We start from the raw sequence: 27,995 nt of genomic DNA on the forward strand, positions 1-27,995 counted from the left end.
CTGCTTTAAGGACTGAATTACTAAACTAAAACTAACTTGTGTCCTCAATTCAGCCTGTTGAAAAAATGCCTTCATGAATTAAAAACTGACTTTAGAAAAAAAGGATATTATGAAATTAAAATGTAGTGGAAAAAGTGAATTCCTAGAAAACTGTTAAACAAATTATTGTGTTATTCTACATAGATTTATTCATGTGCTAATTTAGTTAATTGTGTTTGACCACTTTGGGCTTCCATACCTTGTGGCCATGATGGATTGTGTATGTCCTCATGTGATGTGTGTCAATAAAGACTGTGGCTCTGAGGAGGAGTGGAGGAGGAGAACTGACACCAAATACAAGACAGTGAGCTCATTGCTTTAATTATCAGGATATTAATGTACAGAATTTAATTACATCGTAGTAAAAACAACAGATTTATAAAACAATCTTTGTACAAGTTTGTGAGTATTGTGTTTCTTTTGGTTATCGGTGTTTATATGTTGTGTCTCATCTCACAGTCACAAAGTTCTCATGAAAAGTCCGGCTGCATCATTGATTAATTTCACATTGACCCTTTTTTTCAGCTTTCTTCTACAAAAAAGGTTCCACTGTCGACCTGTAAACATTAACCTCCATACACAGAATTATAAAAATTAAATTACTTCTTCTTCAAACACTGTAAGACATTATGGTGCATGAACATCAACATTTATTACTTCCCTGTTGATCAAAAACACATTCATAAGATGCACTAAGCTCTCACACATGCTTCCTCCTCAAGAGACGAGACAGGAAGAGGAAGTTGTGAAGTGATGTGACTGTTCTTCCCTAAACTGGCCACTTCGTTTCTGACACAAACAGTTCATATTTCCTCCATCACAGTGACATTGTTCTTCATTAGCTGGTGAGAAACTGATCGAGGACAGTCCGTGTTTATGCTTTGCTCTTCGCCTTCTTCTGCAGACGGGTCCGCGTGGGCTCGGTGAGGACTAAGGGCTCCTGGATGACCATGGCGGGGTACTTCCTCCCCAGCAGTTCGACCTCCACCTTCTGGCCCACGGAGCACAGGTCCACCGGCAGGTAGGCAAACGCCAGGCTCTGCTGGGAGCTGTAGCTGTAGGCTCCGGACGTCGTGTTGCCGACCACCTGATGAGAAACACCAGGGACACCGGCCGAGTGAGCATAACCACAAAACTAGAACAGTCCTCAAGAAGTTAAGCCTGTTCCTGATGCTTGGTGCGTATTCCCATACTAATAATGCCAGCACTAAGAAACTGCTAATGTCTGAACTTTTTTGTCATGAGAAACAGGAGAATTTGCTGAATGCATCGATGTATATTTTATTTTTGTAGAGTGAAAAGTGAGTGAATGACAGCAAGTTAGAAAACTGTTGCTGTCGGCGTTCCTCCTGAAATGTGGGCTCAAAATTACTATTGGAGCTCATGAGAGAGCTGGTGCTCTTGTTGATTAAAAGCTTATACAGCCAAGAGTGTGAGTCTGTTTGCTTCCATAGTTACACGCCTGCGACCAGCACAAACTTTCCTGAAAATTTCCTGAAACATAACATGACAATTTAGGCCAATAAAGTCCCAACTCTGGTGACTCATTTCAACTTTGAATCACTTTTCTATGTTAAGGTATGGCAAGGCAACAAGGCCCCGAAGAGCAGTGGATCTGAGCTCATTTCACAGTGATTTACCATTATTTCCTATGGGAATCTTTTTCGCCTTTTTTGTGATTTTTGCAAAAACGGTTTGGCGAATCATTACCAAAAGACGTAGCGCGCTTGTCCCGATCATTTCACACGTTTTGATGTATTTTTGGTGTGTGTGTAGGTAATGCTGCGGGAAGAGTTAAGCGCCCAAAAATCAGATGGAAGTTACCGCAATAATATTACGAAGTACGACGTATAATATACAATATACAGAGTGCCATTGTGACACTAACTGATCACATCACCAGACATCTTCAGTAAGGCTATCCACTGTTGCTGACCTTGCCGTTGCACCACACGGTCTCGTTGCCTTCGGGGTCGATATCATCCGTATCCAGAGTGATGTAGGACAGCTTCCTCCTCAGGCCCTTGGCTTTAATCTCCTGAAGGGCGGCTTTGCCAATAAAGTCAGCAGGCTGGACAAACACAGACACAAACCATGTTTATTCAGAACTTATCCAGAGTTAAAGAGTGAGATACATCCTGGAAACTTGCCTTGTTCAGTTTGATGAAATAATCCAGTCCAGCCTCCAGAGGATTGGTGTCACAGTTCATCTGGAAGAGACAAGTTGATCTCATCAGCACCGACATGACAACCCGCGCTACTAAAAGGAAGAGTTCACCATTTTGTTTTCTTTCTTGCCGAGAGTTAAATGAGAAGATCGATACCACTCAGCAGCTTTAATTAGCTGAAAATAAGCCAAGCAAAATAATAATGCATATTTATTCATATTTATATGTGTGTACCTCAGCTCCCCAGCCTCTGAAGCCCTTCTCCAGTCTGAGGGAGTTCATGGCGTAGGTGCCAAAATTGTCGATGCCTTGGTCTTTTCCTGCCTCCATCATGGCCTGGTACACAGCCGCCATGTTCTTCTGGTCGATGTACAGCTCCCAGCCGAGTTCACCTTAACACACGTGCATGTACACTGTCACTGTACAGTATCTTAAGATTAATTATTTCTTTCATGCGTGGAACCGAAAAATTTTCTCCTGAAAATAGTCTCTCAAATCTTAAAAACCTTTATAAAAAAATGGTGTTTTCAGATGGAAAAAAATTAAATATGATGCTCGTGACAGTAAATCGACTGTCGTTCAAGGGATTTTTTATTATTTTTTTAAAGTTATTTAACTTATTTGCTTCATCTCCTGCGTCCGGCGCTCCTCTGGTAGAATATTTAATGAGGCTAACAAAGGAGGTCTTCACAAGAACTTCACCAAGTGTCGGTACCTGTGTAGGAGATCCTGATGGCCCGCACAGGAATGCCGGCCAACTTGATGGACTTGCAGTGGAGAAATTTGAATCCGGCGTCACTCATATCCTCGTCCGTCAGTTTCTGGAGAACATTGCGGGAGTTCGGTCCTGCGATGCCGAGCACGCCTAAATCCTCTGTGACGTTGCTGATGTCGACGTCGTATCCGCCGTCTGCAGCCTCTGCCTCAATCCACCTGAGTTTAAATCAGCAGAGAAAACGTTCAGCAGGCAGAAAAGGAGATTATAATATTGTATGATTAAAGCATCTTTGGTAGCTGTAATTCAACAAGATATACAGCAATGTGCCAACAAAGGCAGGGGAGACTGTAGGCTGGTGATTATGGAGGTAAATAGTGCTGGATTATAATAATAATACTGGTCCTGAACGTATTGTAGCTTCTACGAGCTGTTTGGAGACATCTGATGTTTCTTTGGTTGTTTCTCCGTTTTAAATCATCTCCAGCTGCTTCAGTTGTTCAGCAGAATGCTGCAACTCTGTTTTACTGTGAAGCTCCAGAAATGTTCTGTGGACTACGAGACTTCACCTGACTCTGGGATACTTGGACATGCACCTGGACGACCCGCTCTACCTCCTGAGCTTATAAATATTATCACTTAAAGGTCATTAAAGTGTCTTTGAATTGAATCTGGGAGGTCGTATTTGCCAAAAAAAAACACGCTATTACATTTAATTTATCCATATTTAACACTGACTATTCACTTTCTGCTAAACATGTTGGCAGATTGTAGATTAATCAACTCACTCTAACGACCACATTCCTCCATAAAACCAACCTCTGCACATTTATACTGAATACCTTCACACTTACCTGCAATTCTTGAATAAGAAAAAGTCTTACATTTGGTTAAATATCATCTTCAAGTCGAGACATCACACTAAATATGTCACATAACGCTTCACATGTGGTCCCGTCAGCACTAGATGGCGCTACATAGTATGAAATTGTCCTCGCCTCCCTCAGGCTGATTACAGTGAGGGAATGAAGACATACATTTTTAATGTCCTGCCTCCTGATTGGAGCAGATGGAGGGGCGTTGTGTTAGCGGCTGCTGAGAGGTTTTAGGTTTCTGTGGGATAAAACAGGAGTTTCATTCTGCACAGCTGGAGCCTGGAGAGCTGCGGCTCTGTTACCGTCATGCAGTCTGTGCTTTCTGCAGAAGGAGTCCTGAGCAGGTGTATTCAGTTTGATGCGTCTCACCTGAGGTCATGACCCTCTGAGCCCGAGCCGGTGATGAGCAGGAACTCTCCAGGGGTGAGCTGGGTGATGGTGACCTCAGCAAAGACTCTCCCAGCGGGGGTCAACATGTGGCTGATATTAGTGAGGCCCACCTGAAAGCACGCAGAGGACGACGAGCTGTTAGATGATGTGTGGTGGATTCGTGAGTCCACGCTGGATTTCCCTCCATGTTTACAGCTGAATGCTGACGTGAGTGAGGTGCACATGTGTTGTACCTTTGGCATGGTGTTAGCAAACAGGCGGTCCAGCAGCTTCTGTGAGTCCTTCCCCTTCACGATGAACTTTCCAAACGGCGTCAGGTCGATCACTCCCACCTTCTCCATCACCAGTTTGCACTCTCTGCCTACCGGTCCGAACCAGTTGGTGCGACGGAAACTGGGCCTGAGCACAAAAATGAATGATTTTCATTAACTTTTTATTGGCTTCGTAAAGTCAAAGTAAAATAAAAGACCATTGTTCATCAGAAGGACAGAACTATAACCTGTTTCTTGTTAGACTTAAAAGGTCCAGTGTGTAGGATTTAGTGACATCTAGTGGTGAGGTTGCAGATTGCAAACAATTGAACACCTCTCTTCTCACCCTATGAATATTATTTAACATTTCTGCCACCAGATTTCTTGGCAATCCATCCAATAATTTGGGACGGTTAGCTAAAAACTACAAATGTGAACCTCATGGTGCCAACATCTGTCCAGTATTTCATCTCAATGCATCCAACAGTTGATGAGATATCGAAGTCTAAGATAGTGTCACCTCTAGAGTCGTGCCAACGGTGTTGCCTAAAAATATGACATGAAGTTTGGAAAAGAAAGTTGCACAGCGAGTTCATGACTGCAGCTTTTTTTTTTTTTTGTAGAAAGAGAAAAAAAAGGCTGTCACAGATATGAGCCAAGTATGCAGCCGATGAGAGCCAGCTGGATTCAACACTCGCCGGATTATCTCAAGAAATCTACAACAGTGTGGTTTCTAAATACTGTCATGGTGCACATTCAGAGATCCTGCACATGGAGAAGTTGTGTCGATGCAGTTATTTTATCTGCATGTGTTGAATGTTAGCAGCTGTCCTGTCCTCTCAGTGCGCTCTCTACATGTCTAACTGGATCTCTTGTGCTGCTGCTCAGAGTCAGAAGAACTGTTAAAGGATGTGTGGTGAGCTCGTCAGCAGCTCCGTATCAGAACATGTGCTGTTCTCTTACCCAGGAACAATGTGTCCTCAGATATTTCCACCAGAGCTCCTTTTTTTAACAAGGGTATGAACTCAATGAACTCTCAAGAGCCGTCACTATATCATCCCTCTTTCTCCACAGTGATTGTAGAACAGGATGGTGGATGTGGTGTGACTGATTAAAGGGTTACGACAGCAGTTAGCAATTAAATTATAAGCTGTTATGAAACAACAGCGAGGGAACGCTTTGTTCAAATGTTTACTTCTCTAAAAAGACTGCTACTGCTCAGGTCTAAGGTGGTTTCAGTTGTCAGCTTTCCAATCAAACAACAAGATTTATAATGAATCTGCTAACTAGAAGCCTTACTTGTATCCGACGTCATCTCCGGGTTTGTAGTACCAGTGAGGTTGTTCCCAGCCGGCGTGAAAGCCCATAGATGCTTTGTCCTTCAGCAGCTCGTAAACGCCGCTCGTCCGTCTGGTTGGTCGACCGGCGAAACGCTCCTCCTTGGGGTAACCAACTGCAGAGACCCAAAAAGAGTTTAGCGACAGAATGAAAGAAAACGTTTTCGTCCAATGAACGAGCGGTTACGAACTCGCGTTGTTCTTACCCACATTGTTGAAGCCATACGATTCTCGAGCTTTGGCGCACATGAAGGGCACATCTGCCCATGTGCCGTAGCGGTTGGGGTCGCATTCAATCAGGTCGTAAGGAGGTTCTCCGTTCCTGATCCAGTCACTCAGGAACTTACCGATACCACCAGCATGGATGACTCCATATCTGAACACAGTCCAAGATTTGAACACTATAAATCACGAACCCACTATAACTCTGTTTCTTTGTCTACGGATTTTATCGAGCGTCCTGTACTGTAATGATCTGGATATATCTCACACTGGTATACCCGGGACTCAGCTAACCGATCTCCACCCACACACGTACCCGAAGCCGATGGCAGCCCAGTAGTTGCGAACTCCTTGGTGTGGTCCGACCATGGGCAGGAGGTCAGGGGTGTATGTGATTGGTCCAGACACGATGTTGATGATGTCAGCCTTCTTCAGCACGGGGATCATCTCCATGGCCATCTCCACATGCTCCATTATCCTGTCAAGATCCGACTCAAACAGCTCCTTACCGAAACCTGCAGGCAGCAAGAAACATCATGTGAAACTGCCCCGACAAAGACATACAAGTTAAAACAAGTGTTCAGTGGATGGACAAATCTTTAACCATGGCGGACCGACCTGGAGGCACTCCCTCTCTGACCCAGGAGTCCTGGAGCTTCATCTTCTCCATCTTTTCATACGGGCCGAACAGCAGGCCGTCTCTCTCCTGACGCAGGTAGTAAGATCCCTCCAGGTCCCTGATGACGGCCAGCTCCTTCTTCAGAGCCTTCACCTCCGGTACCGTAGCTGTCACGACGTACTGGTGATGCACTGGGATGGTGGGGTGATCGAACCCGATCATCTTGCCCACCTCACGGGCCCAGAAACCTGAAAACCAACAGATAAACACATTTAGTTGAAGCCATCAGTTGTGTGTTCACCAGAGAATGACGACTTTATCTTTATCTAATAACGTCTGTTATTAAATTTACCAAACGAGTTAAACTGTTGAATTTGCGTGATGCTTATACAATCATGACTGTTCCTTAAGGCTGTCCTGCACAGCTAATACAGCATGTTCTCCATGTTTTATTGAGCTATATTAAATAGTTTATGTCTCCCAGGGAACACACAAAGTTGGATGAATGAAGCTGTTTGTGAGTGAAAAGCTTCGCCCCTCAGCTGCTACCTATTAGACCAGCATCAGACTTTGTTATAGGGTCCAAGTTTTTATTTACTTTCATTGTCTTTGGACAACAGAGACCGAAAACTCAACAGAGCGATGTAGTTTGTGGTCCTAAAAGACAGACATCAGTCCAGTTCCCTCGTCTCAAAGTCTGTGAGTTTGTTGAATGTGTTTTCAGTTAACTGCCTGAAATAAAGGTTTGTCGCCCGGACAAAAAGACAAACACACAAAATGTGTATAAAACTATTTGATGAGGAGAACATGTCGTTATGACCTCGGGGATCTCCTGTGTTAAAGGAGCAGTCTGTAGTTTTGTTGAAGAAATGTTAACGAGAAGAGAAAGATCTTCACTGACTAATAAACAAACTAAATTAACAAACTCTTTTAAATTAACAAACTCTTTTTAACAACACACTTTATACTGTTTTACTTTGTTTATATGTGGCGGACCCTGCCACCTTTCGAGCTTCAAACAGTGTGCTGGGACCTTATTTTCCTCTGAGAACAGCTTGTTTATACACTTGTGGAAAAACATGTTGTGTTATTACCTCATTAATATTGTAAATATTAAAATTCAGAGTTTGGATTTCTTCTACAAAGCTCCATAATGCTCCTTCTTTAACTGACTTTTGGCAACTTGGGCGCTGCAGGAAATCACCTTTTCAAAGAGCAGTTCACCTAAATATGTAAATCCAGTCATCATCTCCTCCCCTCATGCAAACAATACTGGAGCTTCACAGCAAAACAGCGTTGCAACTGAAGCATCTGGAGACGTGAATCACCAACCTGATTTGAATAGATTTACTTACAACCTCGATGAAAGGTCAAACTCGTGCACCCGCTTCACATGAGCTGGCATGTAGGCATGTTAACTTGTCGCAGCGTGTTAGCCTGTTAACCTTTAAGCATGTTAGCACGTGTACTTTGTTGTAAAACTACAATATTTTCAATGCTCACTCACTGTATGGGCTGTACCCTATTTCCTTGTAAAGTGCCATTTTCACGGTCGCTTCAGAAATTCACAGCAGTTTACTGTAATATTCCAAATAATTACCCATCATGCAATGCAAGAGCGTGGTTACAGTACTCTACTGTGAAAGCCTGGTGTTTGTTAACAGTGACAGCGGGACAACAAACATGCTGTGTTTCGATCAGTGGAAGTGGGTCGCTTAACAAAGATCAGTGTGGACCTTGTGCCAGCTCAGCTGCTGCGACCTGCAGTGTGAGGACAGCCGGTTGGAGCACCGAGACCAGATCATCTCTGCTGCTATCTGCAGCTACGTGTTGCAGGAGTGACTCTTATAAACACTCTTCTACAAATTCAACTTGCATTTAAATAAATCCCCACTTGAAATCCATTATTTTAAAATGTTGTAAATGCGTTTAATTGCATGCAAGTCTACAGTCTATTTACATTCAAATATCTATGTTCTCCATATGTGAACTTTATCTCCTGGTGAAGGATCGGGTGGGGGTGCATACACAAACATTCAGATAAGGTCCGAGGCAGTTCAGGCAGGAGCTGGGCTGCAGAGGAACATGTTTACCAGACGCCTGCACACAGGGCCGATTCACTGGGTGACCCAGGATAAGTGATGAATGGGGCGTCAACAAGCTCACAGAAATAAAATAACAACCTTCCTCTGAAGTCCTGTTGTGCCTTTAATAACCATCCGCGCTGTTCGACTGTATTCATGAATCTAAACTTATAATCAGGTCAAGGTCTGTTCAGATGGTCACAGGCTGAAGCTGTGATGGTTACTCCTCAAGTTAATTGCCAAGGTGGTTCAGTATATGGAAAGGTTGTGAAGAGGCTGAATTCATGTGATAAAATCAAAATGGTTATTTAATTTTTTTTTTTTTAAATCCACATAGTCGGCTCTAACATCATGTCTTCCAACTAAGGGTGCAAAAATGAGTTAGCAAGCGTCCAGAGAAGCAGAAATAGTTTAAATAATCAGCTAAAACCAAATTGATATTATTAAATTATTAGCTAAAAAGTATTGTTACTGATGAAATTCGCAGGTTTGAAGAGTTTTCTCTTCACACAATGGTCAAACTTCGCCTTCCTCCTTCTCGTCTCAAGGCTGATATATTGAAACTGATCCCACGGGGTGACATTCCAGGGAACATGACCTTTGACCTTAGTTTGGGCTCTGAATGGTTCGGAGAGTTATTGTGGAGAAGGGGGAGAACAGTATGAAGTCAACAGTGAAGAGAAGTTGTGAAAATGAGACGTTGGCCGGACAAAAGAAGTGGTTACGGTTGTGGACGAGGCTCTGAGGGGGCGGCAGCAGAGGGAAAGTATGCAAAGGAAAAAAAGTCGAGAGGGAGCAGAGAGTTTATCTGAAGATGGATGCTGTTATGCAAGCTCAACAGAAATGACCACTTGCGGGCAGTGGGTTTTAAGCAATAATGCGAGCACAATGCCTCAAAAAAAGACTGAGCTTGCTGTTGCATCCTGGGAGTTGTTCTGCTCCTTGCTATGTGGGATTTTCAGGGATGAGACTTTAAACTAGCTGCTGAGTTATTTCTGCAGACCGCAGAGAAGCAGCATTTTTAAATCACAAAACGAAGTCCTCGTACAAAAAGGGAAATGCAGTGACCGCGAGTCTGTGTAAGAATGTGGGTGTACCAGCAAAAGCCTGCATCTACACATTACACAACATCTGATCGAAAGACACAAGCTTACTGTGGGAGAATCATTCATGCCAACAAACACACATGTGATATATATCAATCTGATACGTCAATCCCTGGATACAAAACACAGCCAGAAAACTGTGTTTCAGGAGGTGTTCATGGGCTGCAGCTTCAAGATTGGGTGGAATCTGAACTGCTGGCCTGTTTGGATTGGCTGTCGGACACAGCGAAGGCAAACGGCCAACGGGACCCACGACACAACTGGCTTCAACCGGAGTACAGAATGTGCAAATTCAGGGTGAATATATGGAGCGTGGAGATGTGGATCAGCTGAAGAACGTTCAGTCTTCAGGGTCTTTACGATGCCATTCACGATATAATGCTTGTGAGTGTGCAAGAACATGTTAAACATCCATATCAGCATCACGAAACATGAATTTCCCAATATTTATTAGGATTGAGCTCTATTTCATTTCCCATTTGCATGTTACTTCTTCTAAACCTGACTCTCACTGCAGAGAAAAGGTGACTGAGGTAAAAACCTGCATGACCTACATACATTAATATGTTACACAATCTTCCCGACAGGCAGACGAGAGACTGAAGCGAATTCCTGAATGTTGCCAGATAAACAAGCAGCAGCGGCAGCGATGGAAAGAGTCTTTGCCAACAAAATCCCCCCAGAACTGGTATGACCCAGTTTGAACCAAAAGTTTCTCTGAACTCTGCAAGCGGTGGTCCATGTGGGCAAAGGTCTCCTGTTAGAGAGCGTCCAGAGATAACAGGATTTATAGAGCTGTGACCACAGGATGTGTCTGCACTGTGTCTGAATCAGCAGAAATGATGAGAAACACTGCACCTGAGTTATATTTTAGCAAGACACTTTTTGTGATTTGACTGAAACACACCACCTGAAAGTTCATCCAAGTACAATTCAAATTTCAAGCCAAGCCTCATTTCTGTTTCAAAAGATAGAAATTCAGTTCATTTTCTCAAATCTGTCCAGAGTGAACCCTCTTCACAAACAAGTCGATAAAGGATCTCTGACAAAAAAAAAAAAACACATCTCCGACGCCAACAGTGAGCTAGCTGTGTTGTCTTTCCAGTGTGTGAGGGTGGAGAGAAAAAGATACTGGGAGGTGACAATCCTGCTTTTGATCTCCATGATCAAATTCAAATTTTGGATTGAGAGCTTAAATCCTGACGCCCCTTTTGTCTTAAAACTGGCGTGTCAGCCTGTTTTTTTAAACCCTCTTCTTGTCTTACACTTCACCAAAGATCAAAGCAGAAACATCAACATTGAGAGTCACAGTTCAATCTGGCTTTGATTTTTTTTAGGTCACTTTTCAATTTGATTTTCTGTCATTCGTTAGACGATCGCATCTGGATTTGTAAAGATCAGCAGATCATTTAACAGCAACAGTTTGACTTTAAGTTCAAATAATATTCACCAAAAATAAAGATTCCAGAATTCAACCAAAAAAAAAAAAAATACCAGCCTTCAGCGATTCAATGACAAACAACGTTACAAAGTTTAGTTTCTCAGATCTGTCAAGAGTGAACCCTCTTCACAAACAAGTCAATAAAGGATCTCTGACAAAGAAAATAAACACAACATCTCCGACGGCAACAGTAAGCTATGTTGTTTTTGAGGTGCTAAATCACGACACCCTTCATTTGAAATGTTCCAGTACGAACCTGTAGCGTTGACGATGCGATTGGCCCGGATGGTCCCGTGAGGAGTCTGGACGTCCCACTTGCCATCGGCGGTCGGGTTGAGGCTGCTCACCGGGGCTGGGTTGTAGATTTGAGCACCGTACATACGAGCACCAGCAGCCAGAGCCATAGTCAGAGAGTACGGGTCAATGTGTCCGTCTCCTGGTGTGTACAGACCTGCCAGCACCTGAAAACACAGAAGCTGACGTTTAGGCCCAGTGGTGATGGTCAGAGGGGAATGGCTGAAATGGAAAAGTTCTTCCTCTGAGGACCAGGACTGAATCATTGATTCTGTAGATTTGGACAATTGTTGAGCAAAAACAATTCATTTCAACTTTGTGGTGGTGCCAGACAAAATGACATAATCTAATAAAAGGACATAATCTTCTGGGGACCATGAAAATTTAAAAAACACATTTTAAGACTAAAAACTTTGTGTAACGTTTCCATGATTCATCCGGACCTTGTTGACATCAAGCAGAGGGAAAAGCTCTAGAACTTTCTCTGGTCCGATCATGTACTGCTCCGTCACATTCCAGTGTGTCCGGGTCATCTGGTACTTCATCTCATCCACCCGAGCCGCTGTTGCAGCAATACGAACGCTGCCGGGCGAATGAAAGCCCACCGCCTACAGAGAGAGAGACGATATGAGTGATATCACCACAGAAACACCTACAAGTTCTGAAAAATGAGCGAGGCGCCTCACCTGTCCAGTTTCAGCCTCCAGGGTCTCGTATAACTTAATGCTGTCATAGTGGACTTTCTTGAGGTTGATGCCTGGATGGTAATATGTTGTCAAACCAGCCTGAAACACAAAACAAGCAGTTGAGGACGGATGATAAGTAAACACACAAACACATCGTCTCTTTAGCTGCTGAACGCTTCACAGTGCTGGTCGCTAAATTTGGCTGTTAACGCTATGAAGACCGGAGAGACGGAACCAGAACAGTAAAGTGACGGGCTGTAAAAACAAAACAATGAGCTGAAAGATGTTAAAATGAGTCAGGTGATAATTCTTTGTGGATGTGACATCATGAACGACCACTTTCACATTAAACATGATTATTTGATCCACTGTTAATATAAAGATATTGATGAAAGCAGCTTTAACACCCTGTTCAAGCACTCCGACCTCCTGGAGTCTCATCAGATTCTGTTCTGATCCGAAGACGTTCAGCGACGGGAAGAGAGCTCAGAGAACTTTTAGGATTAAAAAGTGGATTTATCTTCACTCCTGTTTATCAACCTGACTGCAGCAGTGACGTGACTCAGCCACAAATGTTCTCAGACGAGGTGTTTAAAGTTTTCTTCACGTTATGTTTCGTCTCGCTCTCTGATACTCGTTCAGTCGTAAAACAACATCAGGACCCGCATGACAGTGAAAATCACAACCAGCACTGAGGTGTCAGCGTCGGCTTTTACGTTTTTTAGCATATTATCCTCCACGTGCTGTTAAACTGATGCATTTAAAACATGTACATAGACATTCAGTTCTCTGGTTTTGCGGTCAAACTGTTGAATTTTATTTAATTCTTCAAATTAGTCCTCAATAACCTGAGTTCTTCCTGACAAACAGCTGATTTTTCTTTCGTCCCGGCATCAACACACGGATGTTATTTGCTGTCCAGTATTTCACATTTTCGTTTTGTTTATTTGTCAGAAAAATACACAGCAGCATGTCTAATCTCACTGATGTCCTGTACTATGAAGAGCACGGCTGCAGACTTATTCTCCCATTATCTGTGTTTCTGTTAGCTCGCAGCGCCAAAAAACATCCACCTTAAACCCCCCATAGGTATAAATGTCGACCTGGCAACCTGCCTCTCGCCACATGCATGCTGGGATCAGCTCCATCCCCCCCTGTACGAGGAGAGTAACTGAAGAAGGGTTCGTTCCCCTCTGACATGAGTATTAATAGCTTTACAGTGAAGCACTTGTGAGTGAATGAGTGAAAGTGAGTCGAGACCTTAACTGACTTGAAAACTTTTAACAGCTGCCGACACGACGCCGCGACTGAACAGCGCACAGCAAATGCCTTCACTCAGCGAGGCTGTCGAGGAAGAAGAGAAGCTCTCCATACGAACGTCTGAGCACAACACTTCTGCAGCTTCACAGCAAAACAGCACGGATGATGTTTCTTTGGTTGTTTTTCTGTTTTAAATTAAGTCTGCAGCTGCTTCAGGTGTTTAGCAGAATGCTGCAACTCTGTTTTACTGTGAAGCTCCAGAAATGTTCTGTGGACTCACGAAACTGAGACCGTTTTGTGAGTCCATGTTTGACAGCAGTCAGACAAACAAAGATGATTTGGATTCAGTGAAAAATTAAAGGAAATAGAGCTGAAATAAATAAATGGCTTAATTTAAAGACAAAAAACGCCAAATATTCCTTCGGTCAGGCGTCTAAATGGAAATGATTTGCTGTTTTTCTTCGACTTAAATGAAACAAAATTATTTTATTTCAGTTTTGGACTCTTGGTTGTGACTTTGGACTTTTTTTTACTACTTTTTATGAAATGAAAGGTCGTCACGACACCAGAATTTCAAGCTTTGATACAATAGTAGTATAAAAATACAACACATCCCAACACATGTTGATGTCTGTGCAGGTTTGGGTTGAAAATCTGATTGTGGATGATGTTTTTAAAGCTTCGGTACTTTGGATACCATCAAATGTGGACACTGTATAGTTTTTAAGATGAGGTATTGATCGATACTTTATGAACAAAACTATTAATCAAGGAATTAATTATCAGATTAATCAGAAATGAAAACATCTTGTTAGCTGCAGGCCTGGTCGTATGTGACGTAAACTGAATATATTCAGGTTTTGGACTGTTGCAGACAAAAACAGATGATTTGACGACATAACTTTGGGCTTATCCAAGAAACATCTACTGTTTAAATGTATCTGTTAGTTTGTCTCATTGATTTAATTTGTATTTCTGCACCAGCTTTTATTGTTTTTATCTTTTCTCTCTTGTGTTTTCGCCTGTGTGATCTGTTAAAGCAGTCTGAGTTGTGTTTAGGTATCAAATGTGCTGTAAAAAATAAATACGCCTCGTCTTAAAAGTTGTGGTGTGTATCTTTCACTATTGTCTGACATGTCATACAATGGATCAGGACCGTACGTGGCAGAAGAATCAACCTGTATGTGTGTTTAAAATGTTCGGTGACCCAGATCACCAGAGTCTCCCACTGAAAGCTTCCTTTGTCCTTCACAACCTTCGTCCACCTTCACATTCACTGACTTCATGAACTTCAGGACCCTTCAGACATTAAAAGTCGACTTTGTGAGACGTACAGCGTGCCAGGTGGATCCAGCCGTCAGCTCGGACTTCTCCAGCAGCACCACGTCCTTCATGCCAGCTTTGGCCAGGTGATAGGCCACGCTGACCCCCACACATCCACCACCGATGATGACAGTGTCTGCGGTGTCCTTCCACCTTTTTCCCAGAACGGTGGCTGCATCACTGAGGGGAGGAAGGACAGGTGAATGATCACAGCTGCAGCATCAGCAGTGTTTATAACAGCTGTCACACCTGCAGCCAGAGCAGCTGCATTACTGTCACCATGCTGATCATGTGTCACAGGATGCAGGACCACCAGAACTGAACTGACTGTAATCACAGCTGCTCTGCATGAAGTCTGGCTGCATGGATCAACCAGCTGCGCAGCTTTACGCGCATAAGACGCACTGAAGTGTTAATGACGGCTGTTTTCTAGCCTTCTTAATGAGACACTCCGCCACTAAAAGCGTGTTTCATGGATCCTGAGCAGGTCTCACCTCTCCTCTGCATGTTTCCTTGAGGTGCAGCAGATGGTCCTTAAAGGAAGCCGAGCGATCGCCCGACAGGCGGATGAGTCTCTCCGCAGCTGGACGTTGATGAGGTTCAATATCCGCGACATGACTAATATTAAAAAAAAACTATAAACTACCTACACATGCGACTCAGAGCACACGCTGCCCCCCTGTCACTGACCCCTGCACCAACGTGTGTAGTCACAAATATCGCAGTTTTACACGCCCACAGGTCGAGGACCGAAACTTTACCCGGATGAACCCTGAGACAGTTAACACTTTGTGCGCCACGACTCCAAATGTAGGTCAACCTGCTGCTGCAGCATCTGACAGAGATCCAGTGTATTCAGTTAAAGGGGCGATATGGAGTTAGGGGAATTATTATATTTACAATATTAATGAGGTAACAACACAAACGTTTCCATCAGTGAGTAAACAAGTTGTTCTCAAAAGGAAAATAAGGTCCCAGAACTCTGTTTGAAGCCAGAGAGGTGGCAGGGTCCGCCACATGTAAACAAAGCAAAACAGCATGAAGTTTAACATTGAACTTCACTGGGAATTCAATAATTATAAATCACCTCGAGCATCTTTTTTTGCATTATAATCGCTAAAAAATTCAAGTTTTCGTACCGGCGCATATCAGCAGTGATAATATGTAACTAAGTACTTTTACTCAAGCGCTGTACTTAAAGGAGCAATATGTAGTTTTAGAGAATAAATTCAAACTATAATATTAAAGTGGTTATAACACAAACTCAGAAATATTTATTTGTTCCATAAGTGAACAAACAAGCTGTTCTGGTTGAAGCTGGAGAGGTGGCAGGGTCCGCCACATATAAACAAAGTAAAACAGTATAAAGTGTGTTGTCCTTTAAGGTCAGTTTGTTTATTCAGTCATGAAAGCAAAGAGAGTTTGTTTATTTAGTTTGTTTATTAGTCAGTGACGATCTTTCTCTGCTCATTAACGTTTCTGACATTGACTTTGTCAGAAATTAAAAAACACCTGTTCATTTCTGTTGCTTACAGGGTTTTTAACATAAAAAAGATCATAACTGTGCACATAAATATCAACACTGATGCAACCCTTTACATTGCACCAGTTATTTGTGTCCTGATCATGTAATCTGTGTACAGTGTCAGAAGAACGGACCTGTTCGATCCGGTCTGAGCGATCCATACAGACACATTTATCTCTGTTTGGTCCTTGAGCTTTTTATTGCGACACAACCTCGAACTCGCCTGAATCAGCTGCAGCAGGTCTGAACTGGACGTTTATATCCAGCTGCTTTATATAAACACTGAAATACAGAGAAACAAAGTCAAACCTGATTCATGTCGAGAAATTTTCACAGATCATCTGATTAAAAAAATATACTGATCCATTAAAGATCAAGTCTGTTCTGATGTGAGTACGAACAGCTGATTGTTTGATCTGAGTGAGCTGACAGAGAATGAAACTAATCTGGAATTATTAAATCCACTTGACTAAACTATATGAAGTTACACAACAACACGTGGAGTGTCTACAGCAGGCTGCCACTATCTCTGGTGAGGCTACAGCATGCTGCTCTGTTTGCTTTAAGGAGGCCCTGAAGCTACGGTGGCTCCGAGGGTCAAAATGCAAAAACATTTAAGAAAACAAAAACCTTTGAGAAAACATTTTACATGACACAACATTTCTCAAAATGCAGTAATATTTAATTTAACATGGCATTTCCCAAATTACATTTTATAAAACACACAAAAAAAACAAATTTCGCTGCACACAATTAAAAACAATATTAGAAAACATGACATTTCACTAACGCAACGACATTTCTGAAAACACAAAGACATTTCACAAAATGTAACAGCGTCACACAAAACACAATTTTTCCTACAACACAAGAAAATATAATAACAACATTTTAGAACAAAAAATATCAGGTGACATGACATTAAACTTAACGCAACAACATTTCACAAAACACAACAGAGAACAAAATGTTGTAACATGCAACTTTTTGGAAAACCAAACATTTTTGAAAATATGACATTTCACTTAACATTTCAGAAAACACAAAAATGTTTCATTGAACACGTCATTTTACAAAACACAACATTTCCTAAAACAGAAAATGATTTAATAGATCACAACATTTCCTAGAACACAACAAAATATCAGGAAACATGATAATGTAACATAAAATAACATAATACAAAAACATTTTACAAACCACAACATTTCACAGAACACAACTCCTCCTGAGGTATCGAGACACCAGTTTCTGGAGTGTACGAGAGTTCAGGTCAGATCCTCCGAGGCAACTTTGAACACTTTACTATGAACATTATGTAAGCATGGTCTGATTCGTGCAGCCCCACAGTGTTTCTCTCCAGACTAGTTTTGTGTTCAGACTCTCCTCGGTTCTTTAAGGACAACCTTCTCCCCTCAGCCTGACATACCATCGGTTGCCAGGACTCTGTGCGTTGTGTTGATCTTGGCTGGATTACAGAAGTCATCACCATGGTTATCTAGACTAAGAGCTCCAGACTGCTGCGAGTGTGGAGGATACGTGTTTGGAGCTGTTATTGTAACAAGATGTGGTTGTTGGTGACCTATTAGGCTGCATATCAGATGGTGAAACAAACGGACCAATGAGCTGAAAAGTAATTTATTGAGAAAGTAAAATAAATATTAACCTGTTTCCACCACGTCTTTACACAGACCTGTCTCCACCACGTCTTTACACAGACCTGTCTCCACCACGTCTGTCCAGAGACCTGTCTCCACCACATCTTTACAGAGACCTGTCTCCATCACGTCTTTACACAGACCTGTCTCCACCACATCTTTACAGAGACCTGTCTCCACCACGTCTTTACACAGACCTGTCTCCACCACATCTTTACACAGACCTGTCTCCATCACATCTTTACAGAGACCTGTCTCCACCACATCTTTACAGAGACCTGTCTCCACCACATCTTTACACAGACTTGTCTCCACCACGTCTTTACAGAGACCTGTCTCCACCACGTCTTTACACAGACCTGTCTCCACCACATCTTTACAGAGACATGTCTCCACCACATCTTTACAGATACCTGTCTCCACCACAACATCCCGGATCAAGCTGCTGCACTCGACGGACCATGATGGACCATGTTCTGAGAGGACAGAGTGCAGGACAACAGCTGGACGAGGAGAGTTGAGAGAGTCTGAGTTTAAATTGTTGATGCTTGGTGCTCACACACAGTGTTTTCCTGATGTTTATTACTTAAATATGAAGATGCTTTGTTGTCATCACCATCTTGTTGTTGCTGTTCACATACAGTCCAACACAAATTCAAAACATGTTTTCAAACTTTCATTTCGTTGCCCGACCCTGTGTGACACATAAATCACCGTCATTAATTAAATAGCTTGATCAACTGTGTCAAAAGCTGCAGACAAATCTAAAAGAGCTAAAATGGTGAATTCATTATGGTCTGGCTGCATTTCAATTTCACTTGCGATCGTTCACAACAATAACTCTCCAGTCTTTTCAGGTCCTGCCACTCCCTCCTGCCCTGCATACACTGCTTTCCCATCGCTCCCCTCAGCTACAATACACACCAGCCCATTTCTAGTCATTTCTTGCCAGATTGTCAATCACGCTTCCTCTTCAGAGCTTTAAGCTGCCTGACCTGTTTCGACTTGTCTGATCTGTTTCCCCGAGTGAACATAAAGTCTTTTTAGTGCTGTTTGTGAAGCATCTGGTATGAAACCAGTTTTTCTACCTTTAAAGCTCGTGGCACACTAATCAAACAATCTCCAACAAACACAGATGTCGGCTGTCTGTCTTTGTTTGGGATGATTTCAGTGTCTGGTGAGATTCAACATGTCCAGTATCACCAGTAAACATTCATATTGCCTACATGTCACCGTGTTTCATCGTGCATTCAGACTGCGAGCTGGTCGAGCTGTACTGCATCTCACCTGCTGCCAAACAGCTCGACATGAGATATATTACCTGTAGTTAGTATTTTGATGTTGTATAACTGGTTTAACCTTTTCCCTGAGGCTGTAGTTCTGCTCTGGAGTGACACGAGAGAAGATTACAAAACCGGATCAGTCTTCTTACAATATTTCTTACATGTTCGAAGACGTCTCGCCACTTTTAAACACGATAATACGAGGAGTGCCTCTGAAAAACAGTAAATATCCTCATCACTCTCCATTTTGAGGTCATTTTCAAAGTCAACTGTTTGACCTGTCAAGTTTTGTTTTTTATTGGTTCATCAGTTAGTTTTAAAAGATATTTTAAAACAACTTCCGACAATTAAAGAAAAAAAATTAGATGAAAACTAAGCTTGGTGCAAAAATAGCAGTCGTAGTTATGAGACAAAACAGCGACGGCGTGAGATAAAAGTCTAAATTATTAAAACAAGTCATAAAAAAGAGATAAATAAAGGCAAAAAAGGTAAAGTTGTTAAATAAAATCACAAATTAGCAGATAAAGTAAAAAAGATTTATAATTATAAGATGAAACTCAAAATTATCATATTGAGTCATTATCTCATACACATTGCATTCACTGGATAAAGAAAAATTAGACACCTCATCTCGTAATTACGAGATGAGGTGTCTAATTTTTTTTTACTACTGATGTAAACTAAAGATAGATTTAGATAAATTAAGTCAAAATCATGAGATAAAAGTCGTTTTAATGAGATAAAGAAACAAAAGGGTCCTAATTATGACATAAAAGTCAAGTATTTAGTTAAATTAAGTAAATAAAAGTCATAATTATGAGATAAAAGTCAAAGTTATGTAATGAAGTCATTATCTCACACTGACAGAACAGTCATCAGTTAGTTATAAAAGTCATAATTTCAAATTCTGAGATAAAAGATTAAAAAAAAAGTTATTTTTACCAGATAAATAAAGTAAAATTATTTAAATTATTAGTCAATAAAAGTCATAATTTAAAGAGTCATATATGAGATCAGATAACTAAATATTTGATCGGGGCTCAGTGTTGTTCTGTACCTGAGCAGCTTCCTATTGTCGCCTGTTGAACAGAGAAAGATGAGCTGTGCGGGAGCAGGCGGTCCCGCAGTGACATCAGGAGCACCGCGCCCTCCGCACATTATAAATCCCGCCTGATGCGTGCACAGATCCTTTCCACACTCAGAGAGCAGAGCAGAGGGCCGGTGTTACTGCTGCAATAATCATGGCACCAGCTGGAGCAAAGAAGGTGAGCACGACTCCACACGCACATGTATGATGTTGGTTCACGCGTTCAGCAGCATCAGCATCAGGTCTCAGCTGTCTGCGCACTTTCTCATGCAAAATTAACTTTTCTTCCTTCTTTTCAACCCAACGACTGCAAAAATGTCACAAACTTTCATGCATATCTGTGTTTTTGACTCGTGGTTTTCACGCGCGTTAATCTCCCCGCAGGGGATTCTGGAGCGTCTGGATGCGGGAGAGGTCGTTATCGGGGACGGAGGCTTTGTCTTCGCCCTGGAGAAGAGAGGCTACGTCCAAGCAGGACCGTGGACACCTGAGGCCGCGGCCGAGCACCCTGAAGCGGGTACTGCTGCTGTCTGCCTTCCTGTATCCAGTGTCTGTCTGTGTCTCAGCCTGTAGATCCGGTTCTAACGTGCAGTCCTGTTGTTTCAGTGCGGCAGCTGCACCGGGAGTTCCTGCGGGCAGGCGCCAACGTCATGCAGACCTTCACTTTCTACGCCAGCGATGATAAACTGGAGAACAGAGGCAACAAACAGCGCTTCACTGTGAGTATAGCGGTGTGTTTCAGTGTGTGTGTGTGTGTGCGTGTGTGTGTGTGTGTGTGTGTGTGTGTGTGTGTGTCTGCAGCTGCTGTCAAGCTTCATCCTGAGTCATGAAGAGGATGGCACAGAGCTGGCATCACACCAACCTGCAGCAGCAGCGTGCAGACAGGGACGTGACCTGAAGTGCACTCACACACACACACACACACACAAGACAAGGAAGAGCTGAATGTTTGACACGTGCCGAATTTACAAGAAGGACCAAATACTCCAAAATCAGTGGGAGGCAGCGTGTCACAGCGTTTATAAAGTTTCTCCTAACTCCACAACTCGCTAAATTGCGGGATTTTTAAAGGGAGTCTGGTGACGTTCTCAGAGTGGCAAAGAAGTAGCCAATATTGGATACTTCTTACAGCACTTGTCAAACTTGACATCTTTGATAAAATGTTGTCTTTCATACATTGAGTGTAAATGGAAAAGAGAAAGGAAAGAAACAACTACATATGTTGCATTTGATGCTGAATATACAAGAAGGCCCAAATAATGAAGAAATTGTCAGAGGCAGCGTTTCACAAAGTTTATAGTTTCTCCTAACTCAACAACTCCTAGAATTAGGTGATTTGTTAAGGGAGTCTGGTGATGTTGTGGTGACTAGTTCAATGGTTGGACCTCCTCCTCTGAAAGGTGTCCTCATTGAGCTCAGCTGTGATCAGATGCCTCTGATTCTCCTCCACCTTTGACCTACAGGGGCAGCAGATCAACGAAGCAGCGTGTGACCTGGCCAGGGAGGTGGCCAATGAGGGAGATGCTCTGGTGGCGGGCGGAGTCTCTCAGACGCCCTCCTACCTGAGCTGCAAGAGTGAGGACGAAGTCAAGGCCATCTTCATGAAACAGATCGAAGTCTTCGTCAAGAAAAATGTGGACTTCTTGATCGCAGAGGTGCGTAGTGGCCAGTGGTCATACTTAAATCCCTGCAGCTCTCTGTGGCTGCAGTTACTTTAAACCTGATACAACTGCTTGTTTTGGCCACTTGGGGGGGCGACAGAAACGAGCTGTGAGCAGAATATTGAGCTGTTGCTGGAAACCAGTTTTGGGTAATTAAAATGACAGCAGCAGCTTTAAAAATGATCATATCAGGATTATCAATATCTTTCTTTGTTCTCAATAAATCCCACTCCATCTTTTCAGAATGTTTCAGGTGACTTGACGTTTACGTCGTGTTGTCTTGCAGTACTTTGAGCACGTGGAAGAGGCTGAGTGGGCAGTCCAAGTCCTGAAGACCACCGGGAAGCCTGTGGCCTCTTCTCTGTGTATCGGACCTGATGGAGACCTGAACGGAGTGAGCCCCGGAGACTGTGCCGTCAGACTCGTCAACGCTGGTACATCAACATCTCACTCCACTGTGTTTAAACATCCAGAGCCGGAAATCTGACAACAGTCAAACAACCTCCTCAGGACTCTCATTGTTTCATGACACCAGTTAAAACACCGTTCAGAGCTCTCAGCCTGAGGGGGGACACGTCTGACTGTGGCGTTAAAGCAGCAGTCTGTAAGATATGACCAGAAATGAGTTTACAACAATAAAAACAAACTAACATTATGGTAAAGCTGTCTGCTGAAGGTACAAAGTGGTATTAGAAGCTAGTTTGCTACAAAAAATTGACTAATTTTCACAACAGAAATGTGAACGTTGGATAAAGTCAGGTTCAGCTTCTTGTTTCGTGTTGTTGACAAATTAGAGTCAAAGGATATCAACATAAATCAGAAAATACTGTCGGCAGCCATTAAAAAAGGCTGTAAAAGATAAATGAACAAAACCCTCTGTGAGGAGTAAAACTGGAGAGTTGGTGTCTGTAAGAGCTGCAGACGTGGAGAAAAACAGACATTTTAGACAGAAAATGATGAATAACGAACAGATGTCACCATGAAATGTCCCCGTTGTTGATGACTTGCATTAGCACAATTATTTTCTTTTATTACAAGTTTCCTGATATTTTCTGTTTGAATATGCAAATGAGGATAACTAGTTAAATGTTTACTAATTGGTGTAAACGTCCAGAACAGAAACCTGAACTCTAATAAACACCTGAGAGGTGAGAGGCTGAGATCTCCACTGCTGGAGGTCAAACATGTGACTCTGGTGCCACCCAGTGGAAGCACGACGAGAAACACAGCGTATCTTCACACTGCAGGAAAATAATGTTGTTACAGAGAAGTCACATGAACTCAACAGACCATAAACTAGATGTGAAGAGTAAATGTGAACTGGAGGTCAGCGTGATGATTAAAGACGAGGAGTCAACTAATAATACAACTTATTAAACGCTCATAACGTTTATCAGGCTGCAAGTTTAACATGAAAATACACAATTTTATCTAAAAACAAACTGCCAAAACATCTTTGGTGCTAACTTGAGTCCACGTTTCTCTGCTCAGGAGCGCAGATTGTGGGCATTAACTGCCACTTCGACCCGGAGACGTGTCTGAAGACTGTGAAGATGATGATGGAGGGCGTGAAGAAGGCCGGGCTGAAGGCTCACTTCATGATCCAGCCGCTGGCGTACCACACTCCTGACTGCGGCCGCCAGGGCTTCATCGACCTGCCCGAGTTCCCCTTCAGTACGTAGATGCACGCCTCAACATTTAAAGGAGCAGTTCACCCAAACATGAACAATCCAGTCATCATCATCATCTCCTCCTGATGATATGAAGTCAGGTGAAGTCTCATAGTCCACAAAACATTTCTGGAGCTTCACAGTAAAACAGAGTTGCAGCATTCAGCTAAACAGCTGAAGCAGCTGGAGACTTGATTTAAAACATCAGATGTCTCCACAGCAGACATTTTATTTTAGTTGTTTTTTTTAGGGGAATGCTTACAGAAATGTTTTGTGGACTATGAAACATCAACCGGAGGTGAGGAGATAATGACTGAATTCTCATTTCTGGAGGAACTTGTCCTTTAATTCCTCAGTCCAACACATTAATCCCCTCATGTGGTGTCCGACAGGTCTGGAGCCGAGGATCCTGTCCAGATGGGACATGCAGAAATACGCCCGGGAAGCTTACAGCGCCGGCATCCGTTACATCGGCGGCTGCTGTGGGTTTGAGCCCTATCACACCCGGGCGCTGGCTGAGGAGCTGGCGCCTGAGAGGGGTTTCCTGCCCGCTGGCTCCGAGAAGCACGGCAACTGGGGCAGCAGCCTGGCCTTGCACACCAAGCCCTGGGTCAGAGCCAGGTGAGACTCCTTTCCTTTTACTTACTACTTACTTACTCACAAAGTCCCTCCGATAACCTGACGTCTTCCTCTGCGTAGGGCCCGTCGTGACTACTGGGAGACGCTGAAGCCTGCGTCCGGACGTCCCCTCTGCCCCTCGATGTCGACGCCTGACAGCTGGGGCGTCACCAAAGGCCACGCTGACCTGATGCAGCAGAAGGAGGCCACCTCCCAGGAGCAGCTGAAGGCTCTGTTTGACAAGGCCGCCCACAGCCACTGAGCTCCTCCTGACGGATGTTACACTGAAGTTTACACACCAAAAAGATCGAAATGCTGAAGTTTTTCTGTCTTTTTAGGACCATTTTTACTCCGTGTGGAAGACCGGTATCGCTTCAAACTAGCTTCCTAGCATTAACCATCAACGAGTGCCTGTTTCAGTAACATTATCCACTGTGATGACAGTAAAGAGCAGCGTTCAATGCACACAGATGTTGTCTGTAACACTCCAGAAGTGCCTGATGTTGTCTTACAAAAGGAAAAAAAACGTGTAGCAATAAACTTCTGCTAATTGAATGAAATCGGTGTGAGCGTCACTTTTGTTCTGAACTTTGGACCTCGGGGGGCCAAAGGAAAAAAACGTTTGTTAGGTCCTGAACCCAAACAGAACCGCACCTGTTCACCTGAGATTTCATGTCAAAATGGCTGCTGGGGAAAAGACGATGACTTCCTGCGCAGATTATGAAAAAAGATTGTTGTTGTGTTTGTTTTCAAACTTAGATAAACTATATTAATATAAACAACAATCATATTAAATCATTATTGTAAGTAACGTGTTCATACAGGACTCATATAGTGACGTAGCTGCTCTGACAAACTGTTACAGGTGGGAATGTTTATCACAGTGGTGTTTCACTCAGAAACTGCAGGGGGCGCCACATCACACACATGTACATGTGCCAGCTGATCATCAGACTGTTATTTTTATCTGAGTCACAATAAAATAAATGAATTAAGACATGTTGTACAGTAACTACAGTTAACACAAATGTAATGGAGTAAAAAGTGCAATATCTTCCTCCAAAATGTAGTGGAGTGGAAGTGTCAATGCAAATGTGTAATAAATGTGTAGGAACGGCTCCGTCAGCTCTGTATGAAACCCTGAATGAAGACCAGAAGAAAAGACTTTGTTCATGTTTGTTTATTGATGATTTAAAGCTCCAGTTTGTTCACACGTCCATCAGTAAAGTCTGTTAAACCACTCTTGTTCAATGATTTCATGAACAGATTCACTTCATCCACACAATCAGTTTGTTGGAGCAGAATCTCAGCTGTGTACAAGCAAATAATGAAGCATCTCCTTATTGATTATGATCATGTAAACTGAAGTCATCATGAGCAGCGAGAGCCTCCGTGGCTGAACAGACACAGGAAGGAGCGCCGCCTGAACAAAGTCCAACATTTACAGAACAACAGGAAGACGTCAAAGTACCGCCCATCATGTTTGATTGACAGCTGATCTGTGTGCAGTGAAGAAACGCCACAACAATCAGCTCTCAGCAACAATGATGGAAACACAACAAGTGTGAAGACATGAAACACAGAATTTAACCCACTGACCCTGAAATGACTTCTGTCTATTTGAGTTTACAAAACTCAGCAGAGTTATCAACACAAAGTCCAGCATAGAGAGGCTGAGTGAATGTGGTCTGGACTCTGTGGAGGAGAGTGATGGTTTCAGAGACGCTGTAGAAGGACAGAATACCTGCACTGTGATCCAGGTACACTCCAACTCTGGAGGACACAGGACCTGAGACGGGAGTTATGATATAGTTGTGAAAAAAGTTATAACTGTCTGTGTCACAATCTAACATCCAAGATTTGTCATTGTATCCAAATGCACATTCATATGAGCTCCCTGCTCTGCTGATGTTCTTGTATGCGACTGCTACACCAACTGCTTCTCTCCTCTCCACCTCCCAGTAACAACGTCCAGTCAGACTCTCTCTACTCAGGACCTGACACCAGTTAGTGAATCTGTCTGGGTGATCAGAATAAGACTGTTGTTGATTCATGAATGTTGCTTTTCTGTTCCTCTCAGATAATAACAGACGTGTGTGTGCTGTGTTTGGATCCAGTGTGATGTCACATGAATATCTTAAGAAGTCAGCTCTGGTCTTGGGCTCCGGTTGTGGCAGTAAAACATCCACTTGAGTCTCTGTCAGTGAGATGTTTGTCCATGTCTCTCTCAGGACGTCCTGTAGTTTGTCTCTGACCTCTGACACAGCTGCTGTCACATCCTCAAAGTACTTCAGAGGACGGATATTGATGCTGGTTGAGTGTGTAGACCCACTGAGTGCTGACAGTGAGGGGTAGTTGTGTAGAAACTGGCTGTGATCCTCTGTGTGTGAGAGCTTCTTCAGCTCAGCGTCTTTCCTCTTCAGCTCAGTGATCTCCTGCTCCAGCTTCTCCTGAAGCTCTTTGACTCGACTCACTTCAGTTTCCTGCTGGGATCTGACCTGCTGCTTCACATCACAGCGTCTTTTCTTCATGAGACGGATCAGCTCGGTGAAGATCTTCTCACTGTGCTCCGCTGCTTCATCAGCAGAGCCATTGATGGCCTCCACCTCCTGTTGAAGCACCTTCACATCTTCCTCTCTGTCCTGGATTCTCTGCTGGATGTTTTGTCGACTCCCCTCGAGCTCTCTCTGCCTCTCAGTCCTCTCTGCTGCAGCTGACACTGTTTCGTGGCCTTTATGTTCCTCCACAGAGCAGAGATAACAGATACACTGCTGATCAGTACGGCAGAACATCTTCATCACCTCATCATGACGGGAGCAGATGTTCTCCTGGAGCTTCTCTGACGGCTCCATCAGCTTGTGTTTTTTAAATGGAGGTGATTCATAATGAGGCTGGAGGTGTTTCTCACAGTAAGAGGCCACACACTGCAGACAGGACTTGAGGGCTCTCAGTTTCCTCCCAGTGCAGACATCACAGGCCACATCTTCAGGTCCAGCATAGCAGTGATCAGCAGGAGCAGCTTGGAGTCCAGTCTTCTTCAGCTCCTCCACTAAAGCTGCTAACATGGTGTTTTTCAGCAGCTGAGGCCTCGGTGTGAAGCTCTTCCTGCACTGAGGGCAGCTGTGGATCCTCCTCACATCCTCTGTGTCCCAGTGATTTTCAATACAGTTCTTGCAGTAGCTGTGTCCACAGGGAGTAGTCACCGGATCCTTCAGTAGATCCAAACAGATCGGACAAGAGAAAGTCTCTCGGTCCAGCTGAACTCCTTTCTGCGCCATTTCACCTCTCAGTGACAACGACCGTCTGAGCTTCACTTCCTGATGACTGAAACTAGTCTGAGCTCTGATCTGAACAGGGTGTGTTTGTGCAGTGAATCAGAGCTTTGAATTGGAGTCTTGACACATTTAACTCATTTCCTAAATGTTCCCTCTACTCTGAACCTTTGCACACACACGTATCTGTATGAATCAATCAATAGTCCTTCACAGATTAATGTTTCAGGCAGGTCAGAAGAGAATAAAAGCCGTTTGTCCGTTATTTCCGGATGGTACCTGAAGGCAGCGTCACAGTCTCTTTGTTCCAGACTCGAAGCAAACGACAGAAAATGAATCCGCCATGTTTGTTTCTCTCTCCGTGGAGTTTGACGTCGTTAGTCTAAAAGTTTCTCTCTTTGTTTTCTGCTC

At 43.2% G+C, this 27,995-nt stretch overlaps 3 protein-coding genes across 3 annotated transcripts; 1 reads left to right on the forward strand and 2 right to left on the reverse strand.

The window, feature by feature from the left end:
• Positions 1 to 343: 343 nt before the first annotated feature.
• dmgdh (dimethylglycine dehydrogenase) lies at positions 344 to 15,540 on the reverse strand. The gene is made up of 16 exons (XM_073478273.1): positions 15,305 to 15,540; positions 14,822 to 14,990; positions 12,228 to 12,326; positions 11,985 to 12,149; positions 11,504 to 11,708; positions 6,616 to 6,864; positions 6,314 to 6,512; positions 5,982 to 6,151; positions 5,738 to 5,891; positions 4,421 to 4,586; positions 4,167 to 4,297; positions 2,923 to 3,140; positions 2,442 to 2,599; positions 2,190 to 2,249; positions 1,976 to 2,110; positions 344 to 1,126 (listed from the first exon to the last, which is right to left on the reverse strand). The coding sequence occupies exons 1-16, from the start codon at positions 15,424 to 15,426 to the stop codon at positions 914 to 916; spliced, it is 2,613 nt and encodes an 870-aa protein (XP_073334374.1). The 5' UTR covers positions 15,427 to 15,540; the 3' UTR covers positions 344 to 913.
• A 4,893-nt stretch (positions 15,541 to 20,433) lies between these two features.
• LOC141006231 (betaine--homocysteine S-methyltransferase 1-like) lies at positions 20,434 to 24,872 on the forward strand. Its single transcript, XM_073478381.1, has 8 exons — positions 20,434 to 20,541; positions 20,748 to 20,880; positions 20,970 to 21,082; positions 21,827 to 22,018; positions 22,311 to 22,458; positions 23,516 to 23,698; positions 24,087 to 24,315; positions 24,394 to 24,872. Exons 1-8 carry the CDS (start codon positions 20,518 to 20,520, stop codon positions 24,572 to 24,574), a joined length of 1,203 nt encoding a protein of 400 aa, XP_073334482.1. The 5' UTR covers positions 20,434 to 20,517; the 3' UTR covers positions 24,575 to 24,872.
• Positions 24,873 to 25,480: 608 nt separating this feature from the next.
• LOC141005925 (tripartite motif-containing protein 16-like) lies at positions 25,481 to 27,943 on the reverse strand. Its single transcript, XM_073477989.1, has one exon. It carries the CDS (start codon positions 27,588 to 27,590, stop codon positions 25,929 to 25,931), a length of 1,662 nt encoding a protein of 553 aa, XP_073334090.1. The 5' UTR covers positions 27,591 to 27,943; the 3' UTR covers positions 25,481 to 25,928.
• Positions 27,944 to 27,995: the final 52 nt, after the last annotated feature.

Source organism: Pagrus major, chromosome 12, assembly GCF_040436345.1.
Source record: "Pagrus major chromosome 12, Pma_NU_1.0".
In the NCBI taxonomy this organism is placed as follows: Eukaryota; Metazoa; Chordata; class Actinopteri; order Spariformes; family Sparidae; genus Pagrus; species Pagrus major.